This window comes from Rhinoraja longicauda, chromosome 32 (genome assembly GCF_053455715.1).
Source record: "Rhinoraja longicauda isolate Sanriku21f chromosome 32, sRhiLon1.1, whole genome shotgun sequence".
In the NCBI taxonomy this organism is placed as follows: Eukaryota; Metazoa; Chordata; class Chondrichthyes; order Rajiformes; family Arhynchobatidae; genus Rhinoraja; species Rhinoraja longicauda.
The window spans coordinates 1,361,077-1,383,872 of NC_135984.1; the positions used below are offsets into that span (position 1 = coordinate 1,361,077).

Consider the following 22,796-nt stretch of genomic DNA (forward strand, 5'->3'; position numbering starts at 1 on the left):
CACAAATATGGAACCTTCAAACTGCCAGCATTGCACAAGGTTATTGATATGGTGATTGTAGTATAGGGGAAATACTCACAAGTGCAAATTCCACAATAAGAAAGAGTGAAACTAACTGCAACTTAAAAATAAGCAACAATATAAGCAGTTTGATTGTCACAGACTGATTTTACACCCATAATATGAGAATGGTGCATTCTGAAATCACAGTATCACCTTGCTATTTCTTATTCTTCAGAAATAGTGATAATATCTACATGACTGCATTAATTTCAACTCCACTCCTTATAGCCTTCCTTTGTCAATAAGACATCGTTGGTTCAATATTTTGGAAAAAATGTTCAACCAAATTCCTGGCTTTGGATGGGAAAGATCCCAAGGCATTATATGGATAACAAGAGAGTTTTCTGGTCCCCTGCTGAATATTTCCAACATCTTCTGTAATTATATTTGATTTCTAACATCCACAGTAATTTACTATGTAAATACCTGAAGCCAGAAGTAAACATGGCGGTTTGCAAAATGATGCCGAACAGTATCGCTGGCTACATTGCTTCCCTGATAAGCTCAGTGCTCACTTTCAACAGAAGGTCAGTGAAATGACGTCACCCATCCCGACAGCCTCGGGTGCACATGTTCATCCACTGTCACCGTAGCACATGTCAGATAGCCTTCTTGTGTGTTAAATTGTGAAAAGCAACTGGGCTGGATGGAGTCCCTGGCATTGTCCTCAGAACCTGTGTGGATCAGCTGGCAGTATTTGTGGACATACTTAACCTCCCCCTACTCCAATCTGAGATATCTATTGCTTTAACAAGACCACACTGACCATCAGTTTGCAAATGACACCACTCATAGTGGGCTGGATTTTGAACAATACAAGAGTCTCAGAAGGAAATAGAGAGCTCAGTAACATGGTGTGGTCGTTACTGATAAAATACGTTGCCTTAAAACAATGTAATTTCAAAGCTTGATATTATGTCAAATATGTTTATTTGTCTTGGTCTCTGTTACATAAGTGAAGAACACAGAAAACCTGCAGCCCTAACATGAACTATTGGCACAATATCCAATAAAATATTAATCTCCAGTTATTTCTGCCCATAATAAATGGAACACTGAAGATGCCACAACAGGTAACTCTGAATTTAACTTTAATGAAACTAGTTAATGTTTTCCACTTATTGCTCAACACAATCAATAGTTTGTTTTAAATATGGCGGCATGTATTTGGATATAATTGGTTTCCCTGCATCCAAAACATTTATATGCTAGAATATCTTAGAATATTAAGTTTTGAAAACATAACTGATCATCAATTTAAATAAGATTTAGTTGGATGAATATATTTATTATGTAACATTTCACATGAATGCATGTCAGGATTGGTGTGAATTGTGCTGGACAACTCATTTTCAGTTCCATCATTTTAATAAATGGAAACCTTGATGTTGCTGGTTCTGTCATCTTCACCTTTTCCCAATTATCCACTTGCATCCCACACCCAATGTGCATTACTATTATGCTCAATGTTTACATTTCATCCTTAAAATCTGCTTGGAACGTTGTGTGCTTGGTGCAAACTCCATTTTCACCATAGCAGAGAAAATCTTCTAAGTAATCCCGATTATTTCTGTACTCCTTGTAAATGTCGTCTTCTGTAAAGTCTCCCAGGTAAGCCTGGCACATTTTGAATAATCTGTAACAATTACACATAAATGTTAATCTGCATGGAAGAACTGAAGTGAGGAGTACAAAAGCAATTTCTGCTTCCTCTTATACAAATTTACACCAAAGATTATTAAGGGGTTGGACACGTTAGAGGCAGGAAACATGTTCCCAATGTTGGGGGAGTCCAGAACCAGGGGCCACAGTTTAAGAATAAGGGATAGGCCATTTAGAACGGAGATGAGGAAAAACTTTTTCAGTCAGAGTTGTAAATCTGTGGAATTCTCTGCCTCAGAAGGCAGTGGAGGCCAATTCTCTGAATGCATTCAGGAGAGAGCTAGATAGAGCTCTTAAGGATAGCGGAGTCAGGGGGTATGGGGAGAAGGCAGGAACAGGGTACTGATTGAGAATGATCAGCCATGATCACATTGAATGGTGGTGCTGGCTCGAAGGGCCGAATGGCCTACTCCTGCACCTATTGTCTATTGTCAAAGCTATTTTCAGTTTGAGATTTTATAATGAAATCGTTGAAGAGCTTAAAAATCTCTTAAAATGATTATAGTTTTGTGCATTTTAAATTATTTACATCTAAAAGACAACTTTAAACCGGATTGTTGTTCCTCTAAAGTGACATTTGAACACACACTAAGCAACAAATTTACTGTGTAGAAATAATCTAAAAGTGTGGGCCAACCAAACCAGAAGTCCTTGCACTTCCACAATCAATTACAATTGCCATGCAGAAGGGGATGTTGAAGTTCTAACAGCTTAGTGAAGACATCAGGAATAATGAAATGTAAAAATTACTACATACAATATGATAGAACTTTATTTATCCCAGGAGGGAAATTGATCTGCCAAGCCATAAAATATAAGATACATGAAACATGAAATTAAAGTGACGAGTGGAAAGGATTGGGGATGTGCAACTATTTGGGGGGGACGGGGGGGGGGGGGGGGGGACAGACAGTCTACCCCACTACAGAAGGGGGAGGAGTTGTACAGTTTCTGTTTCTTTTAGTTACCTTCCAGGCCATGGTCCACTCAACATCTTCACTCCTGTAAAGTCTTCTGTTTCCAGTCCTGGACCCGACAGGCGTTTAACACCATCGAGGTCTATTACACCATGCCTGAATGGCATATCAAATAAAGCCAAAAATATCACTGATCTATAGGGCTTTAGGGCCAAATAACAGCAAATTCTCATTATTGTAAAAATGTAATTATGCAATAGATGCAATTATCCAAAGACGTACAGGTTTGTAGGTTAATTGACTGGGTAAATGTAAAAAATTGTCCCTAGTGGGTGTAGGATAGTGTTAATGTGCGGGGATCGCTGGGCGGCGCGGACTTGGTGGGCCGAAAAGGCCTGTTTCCGCACTGTATATATATGATATGATGATATGATATTGTGTTGAAACTCTGGTAAGTTTACCAGGGTGTGATTGTAATTTATTAAACTACATACCACAGAACACAACATACAATAACGTTGGTCAGCTCCAAATTATTACTTGAGCCACATGCAAATTGATGAATGTTAAACAAGATTAGAAAGGTAAAAGTGTGGTGTGAAATGGGTCCCTATTCATGCGACACTGGGGAACGAGAGAGCTATTCTGAAGATAGACAAAAATGCTCGAGTAACCCAGCGGGGCAGGCAGCATCTCTGGATAGAAAGAATGGGTGAAGTTTCTTCAGACAATGTTTCAGAGAGCTGTTCTGTTGGAATAGGCTTCATCTGGATCTTACCGAGACCTGTGTCTATGTCAACCATAGGGTTGTGGACAGGGCTTTATGTTAAGAATAGGCTCCAAGAATGAGATAATTGGTGGAGTACCAGTATTGGAGTACCTCAGTGGGTCAAGTCAAGCAGCATCTCTGGAGAATATGGAAAGGTGACTTTTTGGGATTGAAGAAAGGTCCCAATCTGAAGAAGATCCCGACCCGAAACGTCACTTATCCATGTTCACCCTCAGATGCTGCCTGACCCGCTGAGTTACTCCAGCACTTTGTGTCTTTCTTCCCATCAATGGGATGTATGGTAAATCATGAGGAAATGAGAGTGCAGTGGCACGGGATTGTGAGGGGAAAATGACTCGTGGCAACAAATGTAAATAGTACCCAGCACAGATTATATTCAGAGTTAGTCAAAATTATTAAAAATATGAAAGCACAATATAGATGTTGATGGCACGTAACAATGTATAAGTATGATATAATATTGTCATGGAGAGTTGGCTGCAGGGTGAGCAAGGTTGGGGGTTCATTTTCCCAGGTCGCCAGGCTAATACCAGGGATGACAGGGCCATCGCTTCAGAGGATATACACATTAGTTCTGTGTTCCTTGAACTTATTCAAACATAAGATCCCAACGTTGATGCCAAAATGTTTTCACTAATGGGAGAGTTACAAAAATGGAGACATAGCTGAAAAATATGTGTCCATTCATTTATAACTGAAATGAATACAAATTTAGAGAAATAAGGAACTGCAGATACTGGAGTCTTGAGCAAAATACAAAGTGTTGGAGTAACTCAGCAGGTCAGGCAGTATCAGTGGAGGACATGGATAGGCAACATTTCGGGGGAAGTGAAACATCGCCTATGCATCTTTGTGTCTATCGTCCTGAGAAGCTGCCTGACCACTGAGTCCAGCACTTTGTGTAATGCATAACCATTTCTCATGTCAGAAGGGTAATACATTTTTAGAATCCACTGCCTGCAAGGGTGGTTCAGGCTAGATCATTAGATAAATTTAAGGTAGAGATAGATAGATTTTTTTTCTGCAAAAACCTGAATGAATTTAGTAAATCGATTACATGCTATCTGAAGAAGGGTCTCGACCCAAAACGTCACCCATTCCTTCTCTCCAGAGATGCTGCCTGTCCTGCTGAGTTACTCCACCTTTTTGTGTCTGCATGCTACATAATTTCATGGAAATGAACTAAACATTGTTTCTTGATAAAACTAAAAATTCTGGTTAAAGACAGATATTTTAGAGAAGGGTTAAAAATATTGGCGAGGTTATAAGCTCCGATTATACTTTTGCTGCAAGAGATGATGATCATAAACCTCACCAAATATGATTACCAAATATGATCTGAACCACAATTCACTTTTGTAGTTTGTGATGTTGTTGGAAAGTTTAGTCAGATAATGTCTTCCTCACTCTTGTACACTACGCAAAATCTCATTTCAGTGTTTATTTCAAACACTTACTTACTTATCTATATCACTGCCAAGACAAAAAACTAAAAGTTTCATAAAAGACAAACTTGCAGCAAACTCACCTTTCCCAACTCTGAGCACAGCACTTCTCCAAAGCATCAGTGTACTCAGATTCAGTCAGCATTGCTTTGCCCTCTTTCACCGCAGATATCTGCGATTCCCTTTTGGAAAGATATTCTTGCATCTTTTCCACATCAAGTTGAACAATAATGAAAGAATAGTTTGGCAAAACATCAATAAGTTTCAAAGAAGTAAAACCACTTTTTGTTAATTAGTATAATTCAGTTTCCTTCTGGATATGGTCAACAGGAACATTAATACTTATGCCTCACACAAAACTGCTTCCTCCTTGTTTCACCCATTTCCAAACTCCCATAATAATATTCTCTATTGTGAACAAGTTGAGATTAGACATCCTCAATAATCAGATAGTTCAATTCCCAGCAAAATAAAATCATAAGGACTTAATTGTTTTGCTATCCTTTCATTATCTCTAATGTTTTTTCCACTGAAATATATGAGAGCCTGTAAAGGACTATCTTCACTAATTTGTTTAGTCTGTCTTTAACGAAAAGGTAGTGCTTCTCAGTTTGTAAGTAAAAATCTAATAATCGATAGCTAGCAATCAAAATGTACCTATCAGATATCAGATGGGCGGCACGGTAGCGCAGCGGTAGAGTTGCTGCTTTACAGCGAATGCAGCGCCGGAGACTCAGGTTCGATCCTGACTACGGGTGCTGCACTGTAAGGAGTTTGTACGTTCTCCCCGTGACCTGCGTGGGTTTTCTCCGAGATCTTCGGTTTCCTCCCACACTCCAAAGACGTACAGGTATGTAGGTTAATTGGCTGGGTAAATGTAAAAATTGTCCCTAGTGGGTGTAGGATAGTGTTAATGTACGAAAATCACTGGGCGGCACGGACTTGGAGGGCCGAAAAGGCCTGTTTCCGGCTGTATATATATGATATATGATATATGACAACGCCACACAATCAATGAAAAATCTTAGTCCTTCATAAATGCATTCATTCTAAATTTACTTTGTTTTGCCAATTCAAATTTGGCTGCAGTTTCTATTATAGGCCATCAGGTAGTGTGGAGGAAGGAGGGAGGCTGCAGAAGGACCTGGACAGGTTGGGAGAGTGGGCAAATAAGTAGCAAATGGAATACAGGGTAGCAAAGTATACCGTCATGCACTTTGGTAGAAGGAATAAAGGTGCAGACTATTTTGCTAAATGGGGAGCAGATTCAGAAACCAGAAGTGCAAAGAGCCTTGGGAGTGATGATGCAGGATTCGTTAAAGGTTCATTTGCAGGTTGAGTCGACAGTAAGGAAGGCAAATACAATGTTAGCATTCATTTCAAAAGGACGAGAATATAAAAGCATGGATGTAATGCTGAGGCTTTATCAGGTGCTGGTAAGGCCACATTTAGAATGTTGTGCGCAGTTTTGAGCCACATGTCTGAGGAAGGATGCACTGGCATTGGAGAGGGTTCAGTGGAGGTTTATGAGAATGATCCCAGGGATGATTGGCAAAATGTATGATGAGCGTTTGAAAGCTCTGTGAATGTACTCGCTGGAGTTGAGAAGCATGAGGGGGATCTCATGGAAACATATCAGATAATGAAAAGCTTCGAAAGAGTGGACATGTACAGTAATGGGAGAGTCTAGAACCAGAGGGCACAGCCCCAGAATAAAAGGACATACCTTAAAAATGGACAGGAGCAGGAATTTCTTCAGCCAAAAGGTGGTGAATCTGTGACATTCATTGCCACAGTTGGCTATGAAGGCCAAGACAATGAGTATTTTTAAGGCAGGGATAGATAGATTCTTGATTGGGAAGGGCATGAAAGATTATGGGGAGAAGGCAGGAGAATGGGGTTGAGAGGGAAAAATAAAACATCCATGCTTATCTTATGATCGATCAGGGTATTTTGGGATTGTGGTCACCATTATAATATGGGGATAATATGGGGATTTTTGGTTATCAACTTATTAATTTTCCCTTTAGTATTGAAATGACTCATGTCAATGAATTTGTCATTTGTTAATTGAAGAAATGTTCAACTTTGAATTATTAGATTAATAAACCTGGTTGCAAAATATAAAGGAAATGATAAGTAAAGACAGAAATAATGAAAAAAGTTCAGATAAAGATCACTGCATCTCTACACGAGCAGTGCCAAAACATAGCATTGGTAGCACAGCAGAGTACGTAACCCACCTGATAAGAAATAGCTCTGCAGGAATCACACTTCAAATGATCAGGCATATGGCTGGAGTGAAACTCTTCATCATTTAGATCTGGCGATTTCATCTCAATAGTCCCCGAGTTTTGAAATTTTCCCGTATTTTGAGAAATAGTCAATTTCTTGTTAATCTTCTGACTGACTCCGACGACCGTTTTATGCACGCAAAAGAGTAGAATTGTCAGAACAAGAAGCTTCATGATAGCTTCGTGTTAATGGTTGGCGATATATTCAATCAGCGTAATTCAAAATCGAAGGCTGATAATAACAATTTCCAATGCTTATGTGGAACGATGCTGCGTTTCCTTGTGCTGCACCAATGAGGAAATGAAAGGTTGCACTGTCTGATTTTACAATATGAAAGGGGGAGGAGAGAAGAAAAATAATTTTTATTTTAGTTTCTCAGAGATAACTCAACAATCGTCTTGCATCATCCCACATAAGCATTTTCAAAATGAAAAATGTTAATGGTCATTTAGAAGGTCTCTGACAATATTTGTCACTCTTTACCAATAATCATCTACTCCCTATATTTTCCTGTTACTTTCATACCTAAATCACCTCAGGTTTAGACAACCTCTGGCTTATTGCTTATCTAAACCAATTGAAATATTCTCTGCTCATATTCATTGCCTGCAAGACAGAAATATTTCGTCTCCACACAGTGCTTTGTCACAATTTCTTGGAGCACTAAAGAGTCACTGGAGACTGCAGGTTAGAAACATAGAAACATAGAAAATAGGTGCAGGAGGAGGCCATTCGGCCCTTCGAGCCAGCACTGCCATTCATTGTGATCATGGCTGATCGTCCACAATCAATAACCCGTACCTGCCTCCTTGCCATATCCCTTGATTCCACCAGCCCCTAGAGCTCTATCTAACTCTCTCTTAAATCCATCCATTGATTTGGCCTCCATTGCCCTCTGTGGCAGAGAATTCCACAAATTCACAACTCTCTGGGTGAAAAAGTTCCTTCTCACATCAGTTTTAAATGGCCTCCCCTTTATCCTAAGACTGTGGCCCCTGATTCTGGACTCACCCAACATTGGGAACATTTTTCCTGCATCTAGCTTGTCCAGTCCTTTTATAATTTTATATGTTTCTATAAGAGGTTCTGGAATCTTGAGCAAAGAAACAATGTGTCAAAGGATCTCTGTGAGTCAGGCAGCATCCGTGGAGGGAGATAGTCAGACTAAGTTTCAGGCTGGGACCCTTCTTCAGACCCACCACAGATGCTACCTGGCCTGCTGAGTTCCTCCAACACTTTCTTTTTCAATACAGGGATACACACTAGGAGCAAGTGCAACCACACGCCCCTCAAACCTGATCTGATATTCGATAAGATGAGCCATCTGATGATAATCTATACGGTACATTTCTACCAATTCCCAGTGACTCTTCATTCCCTTGCCTATGAAAAACATACACACTTTTGTCTATAAAAAAGCAAAGATTCTGCTTTGAGGAAGTGAGTACCAAAGATTCATGAGAGAAAAATAGCTCTATCTTGAATAAGTAACCACATGTTTAAGCTGACCTTCACTTCTAGAACAAAAGACAAAGTGCTGCACAAACTCAGCAAATCCCCTCTCAGTCTTCTAAAAGCCAGTGCATATAAGCCAAGCCTGTGCAACCTTTTCTTCCAAAACAACCCATCTTTCCCATCATTAGTCTAGTAAATCTTCTTTGACATGCTACCAACATATGCATCCTTCCTCAAAGAAGGAAACCAATCCTGTACATGAAACTTCATGTGATACTAACAATATTTTACAGGTCCTCCCCAGGTTACAACTGCAACCCCGACAGTTTGCAAGCTGGAAATGTGGTTAACTGGCAAGTTATTTAAATAAGAACATAGGCCAGCCAAAGGCAACGTGTAGTTAAATCAGGGCGTCCAAAACAACCATTTAGATATTTCTGTGAACCGAGTTCCCAAACTATAAAATTATTAAGGGATTGAACACGCTAGATGCAGGAAACATGTTCCTGATATTGGGGGAGTCCAGAACCAGGGGCCACAGTTTAAGAATAAGGGGTAGGCCATTTAGAACTGAGATGAGGAAGAACTTTTTCACACAGAGAGTTGTGAATTTGTGGAATTCTCTGCCTCAAAAGGCAGTGGAGGCCGATTCACTGGATGAATTCAAAAGAGAGTTAGATAGAGCTCTTAGGGCTAGCGGAATCAAGGGGTATGGGGAGAAGGCAGGAACAGGGCACTGATTGTGGATGATCAGCCATGATCACATTGAATGGCAGTGCTAGCTCGAAGGGCCGAATGGCCCACTCCTGCACCTATTGTCTATGTATCTATGGTACCTGCAGCTGCCAGCAAATACAACCTGCCAGCTTTCCAAATATGTACGGGCTGCAATAAATCCGGCATTCGTATCCTGGGGAGTACCTGTACACAACTGTAATCACCTGCTTCTCATCTCATTGCATCGATGATAACATTGTTAACTTAATTACCTGCTCGCCTGCACAATAACCTTTTATAAATTATACGCTAGGACATAAAGGACCTTTAATCTCCCAAAACATTTAGAAAACATGCTCCATGTTATTTTTCCTGCCAGGTGTACAATTTCATATTTTCCCACACACAATATTGCATTTGCCACACCTTTGTTCACACAGTCAATTTCTTCGTAGACTTCCTTTGTCCTCTTCACAACTAACTTTGCTAGTAATCTTTGAGTCATCGGCAAATTTAGCAATCATACCTTCCATGCCTTCAGGCAAGTCTCTTATATTGTAAAAAGTCACCGATCCCGAAACAATCCCTGTGGCACGGCAACTATTTAATTTTGTCAAGCAGAAAAAGACCCATTTATGCCTATACTGTTTTCTGTTAACTAGCCAATGTCCTATCCACATCAGTGTTTCTTGCATCATGAGCTGTTATTTTCTCCAATAATCTATACTGTGGCATCTTATACCATATCAAAGGAGCAGAATCAGGCCATTCAGCCCAGTCTACACTGTTATTCAATCATGACTGATCTATTTTTCCCTCTTAATCCCATCTCCTGCCTTCTCCCCATAACCTTTGACACCTATCCTAGTCGAGAGCCTTTACAAATGCCTTCTAGAAATCTAAGTACAATAACTCCGACGGTTCCTTTTTATAAACTGCATGTTATTTTTTTTTATAACACTCCAATAAAATCAGGCAAAAATGATTTGCCTTTCATAAAATCATGTTGTCCATTTCTGATTACTTTGAATGTTGCCCCTTCCTTTGCTATAATGTTATTAATAACCTCTAGTCTAGCTGGCCTTGCACTTTACATCTTTCTCTCTCTCTCTCTCTCTCGATTTTTCAATAAAAACGGTTATACATGCTATTTTCCAATCTAAAGGAATCTATATATGCTATTTTCCAATGCAAAGGAACCTTCCCAAATCCAGGGAGTTTTAGAAAATTAAATTTATAAAAATTAAATTAATACATCAACTTTCTCGCTAACCTCTTTTTAAGACATCAGGAGACGGGTTTTGCTCTCTCTCTCTCTCTCTCTCTCTCTCTCTCTCTCTCTCTCTCTCTCTCTCTCCAAATTCCAGCTATTTTATTCCTCCAGCTCCACCAGTACCCATTCTCCATTCCCAAAGGAGAAACACCAACATCTGCCAACAAGTTGCTGGAGTACCTCAGCAGATCTGACAGCATCTGTGGAGAACATGAACGGGTGACGTTTTGGGTCGGGACCCTTCTTCAGACACAGTCCCGACCCGAAACATCAAGGCTTCCAGAGATGCTGTCTGACCCGGTGAGTCACTCTAGCACTTTGTATCTTATTTTGTAAACCAACATCTGCAGTTCCTTGTACCTACGATATCTACCCTTTTACTGCCTCTGAGCTATCATCCAGGGCTCTAAATACACTTTCCGCATGAGTCACCAAATTCTTTCTGTTTACTATTCTGTATTTGCGGCTCACCGCTCACTCCTACTCAGCCAGCTACAGTGTGCAGCTCGATGCAAGTATGAGAAGTTGCACACCATCTTCTTATTAGGCACATCACATTTGGATAACAATGAGTTCAACAATTTCAAACAATCAATATTTCCAATTTAATTTATATTTCAGATTTCCAGCATGTACTCCACATTCCTTTTGAAATTCCACACTTTTGCAGTATTTCTAACACTCCAGACTGACCTAATCCTTATCACAACCATTCTACATCTTGCATTCACACCTCCTCACACCTGACCTTTGCTACCTAATGTCGTTTTTTCCATCATGCATTCACACCTCCTCCAGACTGACCTTTGGTCATTTTAATTTTACCTTGCACAGTCATTCATCTGTTATTTTATCTCTCAGGGGTTATGGGGAGAAGGCAGGAGAATGGGGTTAGGAGGGAAAAGTAGATCAGCCATGACTGAATATGTGTCTTGATGGGCCGAATGGTCTAATTCCGCTCCTATCACTTATGACAATAGACAATAGACAATAGACAATAGACAATAGGTGCAGGAGTAGGCCATTCAGCCCTTCGAGCCAGCACCGCCATTCAATGCGATCATGGCTGATCACTATCAATCAGTACCCCGTTCCTGCCTTCTCCCCATACCCCCTCACTCCGCTATCCTTAAGAGCTCTATCCAGCTCTCTCTTGAAAGCATCCAACGAACTGGCCTCCACTGCCTTCTGAGGCAGAGAATTCCACACCTTCACCACCCTCTGACTGAAAAAGTTCTTCCTCATCTCCATTCTAAATGGCCTACCCCTTATTCTCAAACTGTGGCCCCTTGTTCTGGACTCCCCCAACATTGGGAACATGTTATCTGCCTCTAATGTGTCCAATCCCCTAATTATCTTATATGTTTCAATAAGATCCCCCCTCATCCTTCTAAATTCCAGTGTATACAAGCCCAATCGCTCCAGCCTTTCAACATACGACAGTCCCGCCATTCCGGGAATTAATCTAGTGAACCTACGCTGCACGCCCTCCATAGCAAGAATATCCTTCCTCAAATTTGGAGACCAAAACTGCACACAGTACTCCAGGTGCGGTCTCACCAGGGCCCGGTACAACTGTAGAAGGACCTCTTTGCTCCTATACTCAACTCCTCTTGTTACGAAGGCCAACATTCCATTGGCTTTCTTCACTGCCTGCTGAACCTGCATGCTTCCTTTCATTGACTGATGCACTAGGACACCCAGATCTCGTTGAACTCCCCCTCCTCCTAACTTGACACCATTCAGATAATAATCTGCCTTTCTATTCTTACTTCCAAAGTGAATAACCTCACACTTATCTACATTAAACTGCATCTGCCATGTATCCGCCCACTCACACAACCTGTCCAGGTCACCCTGCAGCCTTATTGCATCTTCCTCACAATTCACACTACCCCCCAACTTAGTATCATCTGCAAATTTGCTAATGGTACTTTTAATCCCTTCGTCTAAGTCATTAATGTATATCGTAAATAGCTGGGGTCCCAGCACCGAACCTTGCGGTACCCCACTGGTCACTGCCTGCCATTCCGAAAAGGACCCATTTATCCCCACTCTTTGCTTTCTGTCTGTTAACCAATTTTCTATCCATGTCAGTACCCTACCCCCAATACCATGTGCCCTAATTTTGCCCACTAATCTCCTATGTGGGACCTTGTCGAAGGCTTTCTGAAAGTCGAGGTACACCACATCCACTGACTCTCCCTTGTCAATTTTCCTAGTTTCAATTAAACTAAACTGTAGAAACAAAGGACTATAGTTGCTGGTTTATAGCAAAGATACACACAAAATGCTATAACATTCTGTAACATTTAACCTTATTTATGCATTCTGGATTTTAAAGGGTACAATATAATATTCTTTAAATAAACACCGTAAAAACATAACTTGAACTTGTGGCCCAGTTATCATGGTTTTTTTTAAACCTTGTGCCATATCAGAGACGCCAAAAGAAGACATGGGCAGAACACGTTTTGTTGGTTTACTGATAAGATTCATATTTTGTTCCCTTTGCAAACAAGTGCGGTTAACACTCAATTTTCTGTCTGATTCTGCCTGAAGTTGCTCAATAACTAATTCTGAAGAAGATACTTTACTGAAAATAACTTTTATCTATGTTTAACATCTTTCTCTCAATTTCTAGACCCATGTGGTTGATGATATCTGTTCAGAGGAAAAAAACCTCTGCAGCTGCACTCACTGACACAGCAGGTGTCAATTGTTTTCTTGAACTTTAATGGTGAACTTGAAATGGTCAAGAACATTTTAATTCCACTTGTGATAAAGGACAAGCATCCATTTTAATCCAGAATGCAGATTCCTTGGGAACAATACTTTATATTTGTCCAAAGTCCACCTGATCAACTGTCAGTTATGATGCAAAAATAAGGTAGAGTTTATATCTCATGCCCCCCAAGAATTATAAGCAAACATCCAACCACATCTTAAATATTCTACTTTTGACCAGATTGTTCCAGATATTTTAAGGACCCTTTCAAAAATAAATTTAAATGGTTTATTATGAGCTTATTCAAGTAACTACCTATTGTTTCTGTCACTTCTAAATTCTCTTTTGTTTCTGATCTGAATGGGCTGACTCTGCTTGCTCCAGAGCGAAGGAGTCAAGGGTGACATGGACGAGGTATATAAAATGATGAGAGGCATGGATAGGGTCGATATCCAGCAACTGTTTTCTGCAGTAGGACTATCAACAATTAGAGGGCAAAGGTTTAAGGTGAGAGGGAGGAGTTTTAAAGGTGATCCCAGGGGCTAGATTTTTCACACAAAGAGTCATTGGTGAATGGAATGAGCTGCCAGAGGAGGTGGTGCAGGCAGGAATAGTAACAACATTTAAGCGGCATCTGGACTGCTACTTGAATGAGGGAGAGAGATTAGAACTAATGCATGTGAGATTAGTAAAGACAGGCATTTTGGCAAGCTGAACTGTTCAAATCTATGACTCTATGAATTTTTAAAATGTATATGGCACAACTAGGGTAATCATTTTATTATCTGGAATCCAGATCATTTCATGTCGATGAACCCATTTATTGCTTTTCATACAATCTTTATGTTATTTTTTTTTAAATGGTCATATTTATCTCCTTTCTGAACCTCCATCAACACTGAACTGGTCAAATTAACAACTGGAGGTTCAAAAATATCCTGGACATTCCTGTAAGGATATATCAAATCAAAGAATAGCTCATTGGAAACCTAATAAAACTTTTAATTAGCTAAAGCCAAACTATAAAGACAACATAAAAGTGACATCGGGCTTAACAAACTAAAAACTGATCTTCACCCAATGAACCAATGAGTATTCTGTCCTGTCTAAGACAGGGTGCTATTTACATCACATTGATATCTGATGCGTTTCTTGTAGGTAAATGAGCTATCAAATGAGGAACCAAGTCACAGAGGGCACAAAAGTCCCATCTTCAATTACTCGTGCTGAGTGAGCCAAGTACGTTGAGCAGCAATAGTAGCCCGTTACCTCAAAGTTCCTAATTAGGGAAGAGTAACATTTAGTCTGCATTCACAATAAATCCCAATCCGTTGTTTTCTGCTGAAAAGTGCCTAGTTATAATCATCTCTGGAGAAAAAGGATGAGTGATGTTTCAAGTCGAACCCTTCTTCAAAGGGTTAGAAACATAGAAAATAGGTGCAGGAGTAGTCCATTTGGCCCTTCGAGCCAGAACCGCCATTCAATATGATCATGGCTGATCATCCACAAACAGTACACTGTTCCTGCTTTTTCCCTATATCCCTTGATTCCATTAACCCTAAGAGTTAAATCTCCAGAGGCAGGGTCCCGACCCAAAACGTAACCCATCCTTTTTTCCAGAGATGCTGTCTGACTCAGAGGTATGCCAGCACATTGTGTCGATGAGTGATCTGGGAGAGTTGTTGGACTGGAAAAGATTATAGAGGTGATTGTGTTGATGAGCAATAGAGGGCAAGTGGTAATTGCACAGTGACTTTAAATGGATATTTGGGCCAGTTAGTTTCTTACGTTGGGAACAGAAAGAGTAGCAAGACGCCCATACGCAAGAAGACCACTCTCCATGGACACAATAGAAATATAGAAAATGGTACCAAACTGGTGATTGTATACTGCTGTTTTACACTTGTACTGTATCTGGGATGCTTATCTAAGATGTATTTAATTGTTTGTGTGGTGATACTTGTATTGAACTGTATACAAATCTGAATTTCATTGTAGCTCGGTACATGGGACTTACCAAATAGTGAAAGGCTTGGATAGAGTGGATGTGGAGAGGATGTTTCCACTAGTGGGACAGTCTGGGACTAGAAGTCATAGCCTCAGAATTAAAGGACATTCCTTTAGGAAGGAGATGAGGACGAATTTATTTAGTCAGAGGAATCTGTGGAATTCTGCCACCGTAGGCTGAAGAGGCCAAGTCAATGGATATTTTTAAGGCAGGGATAGTTAAGATTCTTGATTAGTACGGGTGTCAGGGTTATGGGGAGAAGGCAGGAGAATGGGGTTAGGAGGGAGAAATCGATCAGCCATGATTAAATGGCGGAGTAGACTTAATGGGCCGAATGGCCTAATTCTGCTCCGATCTCTTATAACCTAAATAAAGTACCATTAAACCATATACAAAGACCTCAAAACCAGGCCTACAATGATGTTCTGACAAACTAAATTCCAAAGACAGGTTGGTGTCAGTTTTAAATATTTGGTAACTAAGGCACAGAATACCCTAATGTCTTAGGGAGCTTCAATGTGAATCTTTCCAAAATGTACAATTACTAGGTTATCCGCATCATTCAAGCCATGTCCACAAGGTTCAACTCTCACCACCTGTAATCTGGCAATCACCTCAACTCCCTCCGCACTCCCCCCACACACACACATCACCCACCCGCCCCCCCACAACCCCACCTCCCCCCCCCACACAACCCCACCTCCCCCCCTCCACAACCCCACCTCCCCCCCAACACACCACCTCCCCCCGACACAACCCCACACCCCACACACAACCCCACCTCCCCCCCACAACCCCACCTCCCCCCCCCATAACCCCACCACCTCCCCCCAACCCAACCCCATCACCCCCACCTCCCCACCTTCCCCCCCCACAACCCCACCTTCCCCCCCACAACCCCACCTCCCCCTCCCCTCCAACAACCTCACCTCCCCCTCCCCCCACAACCCCACCTCCCCCCACAACCCCACCTCCCCCTCCCCCCCACAACCTCACCTCCCCCTCCCCCCACAACCCCACCTCCCCCCCACGACCCCACCTCCCACTCCCCTCCCCCCATGACCCCACCTCCCACTCCCCTCCCCCCACGACCCCACCTCCCCCCCCCACAACCCCACCTCCCCCTCCCCCCCACAACCCCACCTCCCCCCCCACGACCCACCTCCCCTCCCCCCATGACCCCACCTCCCACTCCCCTCCCCCCACGACCCCACCTCCCACTCCCCTCCCCCCATGACCCCACCTCCCCCCCACGACCCCACCTCCCACTCCCACTCCCCCCCACGACCCCACGTCCTCCCCTACCCACTCACGTCGCCTGCCCCCCCCACCTCACCTTTCCCCCACCGACGTCACTCGCCCCCCACCCACGTCATCCACGTCACCCGCCCCCCACCTCCCCCACCCACAACCCCACCCCCCACACTCACGTCACCCACCTCAAGGACCCGCCCCCGTCGCGCGCTATTGGCTCAAGTGCCTCACACTGATAGTGGACAGCTCAACCGACCAATGAGCGCGGTGTAATGTTGAGCAACACGACGCGAGCGATAGGCGGGATCACGTGGGCCAACGGGCGCGCCGGGGTCACGTGGGTACCGGTCGGTGCGCGCGGGAGGGGGCGGGGTCACGTGGGTACCGGTCGGTGCGGGGTAACGGTCGGTGCGCGCGGGAGGGGGCGGGGTCACATGGGGCAACGGCCGCGCCGGGGTCACGTGGGGGCCAACGGCCGTTTTATTCTACATGCAACGTGGTTATTCGGCCCGACGCGTCCATGCTGGCCATTGACCTAGTCCCACTTGCCAGCGCCTGGCTCATAGCCCTCCAAACTATTCCTGTCCATAGATCTGTCCAAATGGCCCTTAAACTGTGTGATTGTAATGGTGCCACTGCCAATGGCAGGTTGTGCCTTATATCCACCATTCTTGGTGAGAAAGTTGCCCTGCAGATCCTTCTAATATCTTTCCTCTCTCACCTTAAGCCCACCATGCCCTCTGATTATGTACTCCCCGACCCTAGAGGAAGGGCACCTTGCATTTTGTCTGGGCAGACTAGAACCCTGCATCATGAACACTGAATTCTCCAATTTTAGGTAACTTGCAGCCCTCTGTCCATATGGTTCCTATCTCCCCAGCCCCTCACAGGCAACCTTTTCCTCACCTTACCCCCCACCCCCTTCAGCTGCCTATCACCCTGTTTGCTTTTTACGCTTCCCTTCCTCATTTTACTGATCTGATCTGCCCTTGCCCCTGCCCATCTCTTTATCTTGGCTACTTCTCCTCTACTCTGAAATGTTAACTGTTCATTTCCCTCCACAGATTCTGCCCAACACCTGGGTTCCTTCGGCTGCTTTCCTTTTATTTTACTGCAAATTCCAGCATATGCAGTATCTTGTGCCTTCTGGAACAAAGACTGTCACCATTTGCTTTATCTGTGCCCCTCCTGATTTTATAAATATCCACAAGGTCACCTCAGGTTCCTACACTCCAGTGAATAAAACCCAGTCTTTTGTTGTACATTATTTTGATGTTTAGTTTGAGATACAGTAGGAAACAGGCCCTTTATCCATGCTGACCATCGATCACCTATTCACATTAGTTCTATGTTATCCCTCTTTCTCATCCATTCCCTGAACATTAGAAGGTAGACTCAAAATACTGGAGTAACTCAGCGGGACAGGCAGCATCTCTGGAGAGAAGGAATGGGTGACATTTTGGGTCGAGACCCTTCTTCAGACCCATTCCTTCGCTCCAGAGATGCTGCCTGTTCCGCTGAGTTACTCCAGCATTTTGTGTCTTGCTTTGATTTAAACCAGCATCTGCAGTTCTTTCCTATACATTTTGTCCCCTAAACATTAGAGACAGATTGCAGAAGCCAATTAACCGACACCTGTACATCGTTGGAATTAATATGGGAGGAAACCAGAACACTCGGAGAAAAACCAAGTGGTCACAGGGAGAATGTGCAAACTCCACCCAGATATCACCAAGGTCAGGATTGAACTCTGGTGCTGTGAGGCAGTAGCTCTGCCATCTGTGCTACCCTTATTGCTGCTGCTTTTTGTCTAACTGAGTTACATCTTGTTACAGGTGAGAAAGCTTTGCAAAGTGAGCAATTATTTTTTGTTGAAGTATATTTTGTGTTTGATATGTTTTGGTTACTGGGGTTATTAAGGATCAGATCAGTCATTTTCACTGTACCTCGGTGCGTGTGACAATAAATAAACTAAACTAAACTTCTGTCAATGTTGATCCTCAGCAGGTTATGTGACTGCACAATGGTAATGGACTTGAGAAGCAAGGGGAAATAGCAACATTTCCTGTGGAAATTCAAAAAATTGTTTTACTTATGGCAGACAGAGGGTAGTGAGTGGTGGGAGGGCATTATTCTGGCTGGAGATCTGTGACCAGTGAAGTTTTGCAAGGATCTGTGCTAGGACACAAAAAAAGGATAGAATTCTATCACTTCTGTTTTTATAATTCTGAAGATCACTGTGACCAAATTACTAGCTGAATGAACAAGCTGCATTGTGTAGTAGAGATTCGGAAACCTTGAAAGATTGTACAGTCTCATTCATTCTAATATTACAGTGTAATATTAAGCATCAGACTTGCTTTTTGCAATGTTTAATTGGCTTTCGACACGATACAATACGATAAAACTGCCAACAGTCATAAAACACAGGATACATGAAGCATGAAATTAAAGTAACGAGTGGAAAGTCCAGAAACGGGAATGGGCAAAGATTGGGGAGGGGAGTCAGTCTACCCCACGACAGAAGGGGGGAGGAGTTGTACAGTTTGATAGCCACAGTGAAAAAGGATCTCTTGTGGCATTCTGTGCTGCATCTTGGTGGAGCAAGTCTGTTGCTGAAGGTGCTCCTCAGGTTGACCAGTGTGTCATGGAGGGGGTGAACTGTATTGTCCAAGATGCTCTGCATTTTGAGGAGCATCCTCCCCTCCAAGACCATCTCCAGTGAATCCAACTCCACTCCCAGGATGGAGCCAGCCTTCCTGATGAGCTTGTAAATTCAGTTGGCCTCTGTGGCCTTCGCTCTGCTACCCCAGCACGCGACAGCAAAGAAGATGCAAAATAGAGGAAAGTTTTGAAAGTCAAAGGGAGGTTGCAATAAAGCTTCCATTTTCACAAGGGTAACCGTGCAAACTGCCTACAGTCTTGGGGATTTACAGCTCTTGAGGTATATTTTCTTTATAAAGGCGTGCAGTGTAATTTATTAAATAATAGCACTGCCTGATGTGAAGGAGTCTGCGTAGGCAGCACAAGTGAAAGTGGTTAAGCTGTTTGGCATGTCTGCTGTAGACAGTCCAGGTCTCACTGGCATAGAGAAGAGTGGTGATTACCACTGCACGGTAGACCTTCAGCTTGGTGGTAAGGCTGAGTCCTCTCTGCTCCCAAACATTCTCACGGAGTCGCCCAAAGGCAGCGCTGGCCTTGGCAATCCTGTTGTTGACCTCAGCGTCAATGTTCACCACTCGCGAGAGTGTACTACCCAGATAGGTAAAGCTGTCGACTGCCTGTAGATTCTGCCCCTTCACCATGATGTGTGGTTCCTGGTAGGGCTTTCCAGGCGCGGGCTGGTACATAACTTCAGACTTTTCAGTGCTAATGGAGAGACCAAAGTTGTCACAGGCCTGTGAGAAGCAGTCCATTTCATTGGTAAATTCAGAGTCGGAATCCCCAACGTCCACACCCTCCTACGGAAAGCCCAAGCCAGATGGGCAGGCCATGTCGTCAGAATGCCCGAGAGTCGACTGCCAAAACAGCTTCTGTATGGAGAACTGTGTCAGGGCAAGCACTCAGTAGGAGGACAGAAGAAACGGTTTAAGGACTGCCTCAAAGTGTCCCTCAAAGACTTGGACATCCACCTCGGCACTTGGGAGTCTCTTGCTCTGGACCGTCCAACCTGGCACAGCAAGCTCACCACAGGAGCCTGTGCAGCAAAGAACAGACGCACTGCAGAGGCCCAGAGGAAACGCACTGCGCGCAAGGCCCGGGCTACCTTCACCCACTGCAGCAGCCATCCACTAGTGTCCTACGTGTGGGCGTGCCTTCCGGGCCCGGATTGGCCTCACCAGTCACTTCCGGACCCACAGTCACCAATCCTCCAACTGAAAGTGAAGTCATGGTCATCTTCGAACCCGAAGGACGAACAACAACAGCAACTTCCATTGATCTCGCCATTATTTATCTCGCTAAGATAACACAGAGCCATTGTGAACGGGTGTTTGATGGTTGGTGTGGACTCGGTGGGCTGACAGGCCTGTTTTCATGCTGTACCTCTAAACCTTGCTGGGTTGTGGATCCATGGCCGCCATCTCCTAAAGTCAATAATTAGCTTGTTACTTTTACTGACGTTGAGAGCAAGATTGTTGTTCAGGCACCATTCAATCGGTCGATTGATTCCCCCCCCCCCCCCCCCCCCCCACATATACTCTGACTCGTCATCATCTGTAATTCGTTCAACAACAGTGGTGTCGTTGGTGAATTTGAATATTAGATTGATTGTAACTATGTCCGGCTACACATTCATGGGTATGGAGTAAATCTCCAATATCTTGAGTCATCTACTTGAAAGACAGATGTTTCCTGTCAGAGGATGAAAAGCAAGAATAAACTAAAAAGATTCTGTAAAATTATTTTTTTGCTATCGTCTTTTAACTACTGTTTAACAAAAGTCCCTATCTTCCCCCGATCTAATTATCAGAGGACCAATTCATTTCACCGATACACACTAATGTTTAGAAATTCAATTGTCTGCGTTCTGCAGCTGCGGCTCACCGGCAGTCTCTCTGTCTTTTTTTTGTTTTTTTGTCTATTGTCATCGTTTAATGTACGTTTTGTTCTATTTTTAACTCTGTTTATGGGGGGGGTGGGGGAAACCTTTTTTTCTAATCTCCTCCTCAACGGAGATGCGATCTTTACCGTGTCGTGTCTCCGTTCGCGCTACGGCCTAACACCGTGGAGTCGGCGGCCTCCAGCTGGGATCGACCTTGAAGACTCCGGTCGCAGGGCCCGGACTTACCATCTCGGAGGCTTCGGCCGTGGGTCCTGCAGACCGCAACATCGGGAGTTCGCAGGTCCCTGGCTGGCGACCGGCTTTCGGGAGCTCCAGCCGTAGCAGCTTCGACCGCCCCGGAGCGCGAGGTACGATCGACCCGCCCGCAGGCCCTTCATCACCCTGCGTGGCCTGGCCGCGGCACTTTCCATCGCCCGGTGGGGGCTCAGGACTTTCATCGGCCTGCTCGGCTCGGCCCTGGGACTTTCCATCGCCCGGTGGGGGCTTCAAAAGTTGGGAGCCTCGATCGCCTCGTGGCGCCACGGGAGAAGAATGAGGAGGAGATAATTGACTTTTCTTTGCCTTCCATCACAGTGAGGGTGTGCCTGGAACAATCACTGTGATGGCTGTTTGTGTTCAAATTGTATCTGTGTGTCCTGTGCTTTTTGTTGTCTACTGCCGGACCCTGACGTGAGAGGACGCTGGCGCTGTTCGCCGCTTCTCCGTCAGGATAGTTTGTCTGTTTGTTTTTATGTTATGACTGTTTTTGTAAAGCGCTTTGAGCACCTGGTAAAGCGCTATATAAAATAAATGCCTATTATTATTATTATTATTAATTGTATAAGCATGTTTTAGTTTGAAGCATTAGGGAAATGAAATTGCTTTTGACATTTCACATCACTTGGTAGTTGTAGTGTCATAGAGTATTACACTGTGGAAACAGGCCCTTCGGGCCAACTTGCCCACACCGGCCAACATGTCCCAGCTACACTAGTCCCACCTGCCTGCGTTTGTCCAATATCCCTCCAAACCTGTCCTAATCAGGTTTCTTAAAAGGTTGGGATAGTCCATGCCCCAACTACCTCCTCTGGCAGCTCGTTCCATACACCCACCACCCTTTGTGTAAAAATGGTACCCCTCTGATTCCTATTAAATCATTTCCCCTTTGCCTTAAACCTATGTTGTCTGGTTTTCGATTTATCTACTCTGGGGAAGAGACTCTGCATCTATCTGGCCTATTCCTCTCATGATTTTACACACCATTGCACACTCAGTGATTTCACCAAATAATGCATGTGGATGATGCCATTTCCTGTGCAATGCTTTAGGAATATGAAAGGGAACATGAACTATTTGTGTAGGAAGGAACTGCAGATGCTGGTTTAAACTGAAGACAGGCACAAAAGGCTGGAGTAACTCAGCAGGTCAGACAGCATCTCTGGAGAAAAGGAATAGGTGACGTTTCAGATCAAAACCCTTCTTCAGACTCAATCCACTTTAATGTATGGCCCGTGGCCAATTCACCACATGGCCAAGTGACAGTAGTACAGTATTCATCCAGTAACAGCCAGGTGAGCAAAGACAGCAGAAACATCTAGGTGTCTGTCTTTTGGATCCAGAGTTAAATTGTGACTCAGATTGCACCT

The 22,796-nt window shown here is 43.5% G+C and overlaps 1 protein-coding gene across 1 annotated transcript; it reads right to left on the minus strand.

The window, feature by feature from the left end:
- Positions 1-1,002: 1,002 nt before the first annotated feature.
- On the minus strand, positions 1,003-7,485 carry LOC144608696 (marginal zone B- and B1-cell-specific protein-like). The gene is made up of 4 exons (XM_078426699.1): positions 7,121-7,485; positions 4,961-5,082; positions 2,694-2,798; positions 1,003-1,699 (listed from the first exon to the last, which is right to left on the minus strand). Exons 1-4 carry the CDS (start codon positions 7,343-7,345, stop codon positions 1,534-1,536), a joined length of 618 nt encoding a protein of 205 aa, XP_078282825.1. The 5' UTR covers positions 7,346-7,485; the 3' UTR covers positions 1,003-1,533.
- Between the last annotated feature and the right edge of the window lie 15,311 nt (positions 7,486-22,796).

What these genes read in the sequence shown, in the direction of transcription:
- LOC144608696 (XM_078426699.1), bottom strand. Translation starts at nt 7,345, where the DNA reads ATGAAGCTTCTTGTTCTGACAATTCTACTCTTTTGCGTGCATAAAACG. An exon ending in GCAGAGCTATTTCTTATCAG is followed by an intron (nt 5,083 to 7,120) that starts GTGGGTTACGTA and finishes GATGTGGAAAAG; the next exon opens with ATGCAAGAATATCTTTCCAA. An exon ending in TGTGCTCAGAGTTGGGAAAG is followed by an intron (nt 2,799 to 4,960) that starts GTGAGTTTGCTG and finishes TATGCCATTCAG; the next exon opens with GCATGGTGTAATAGACCTCG.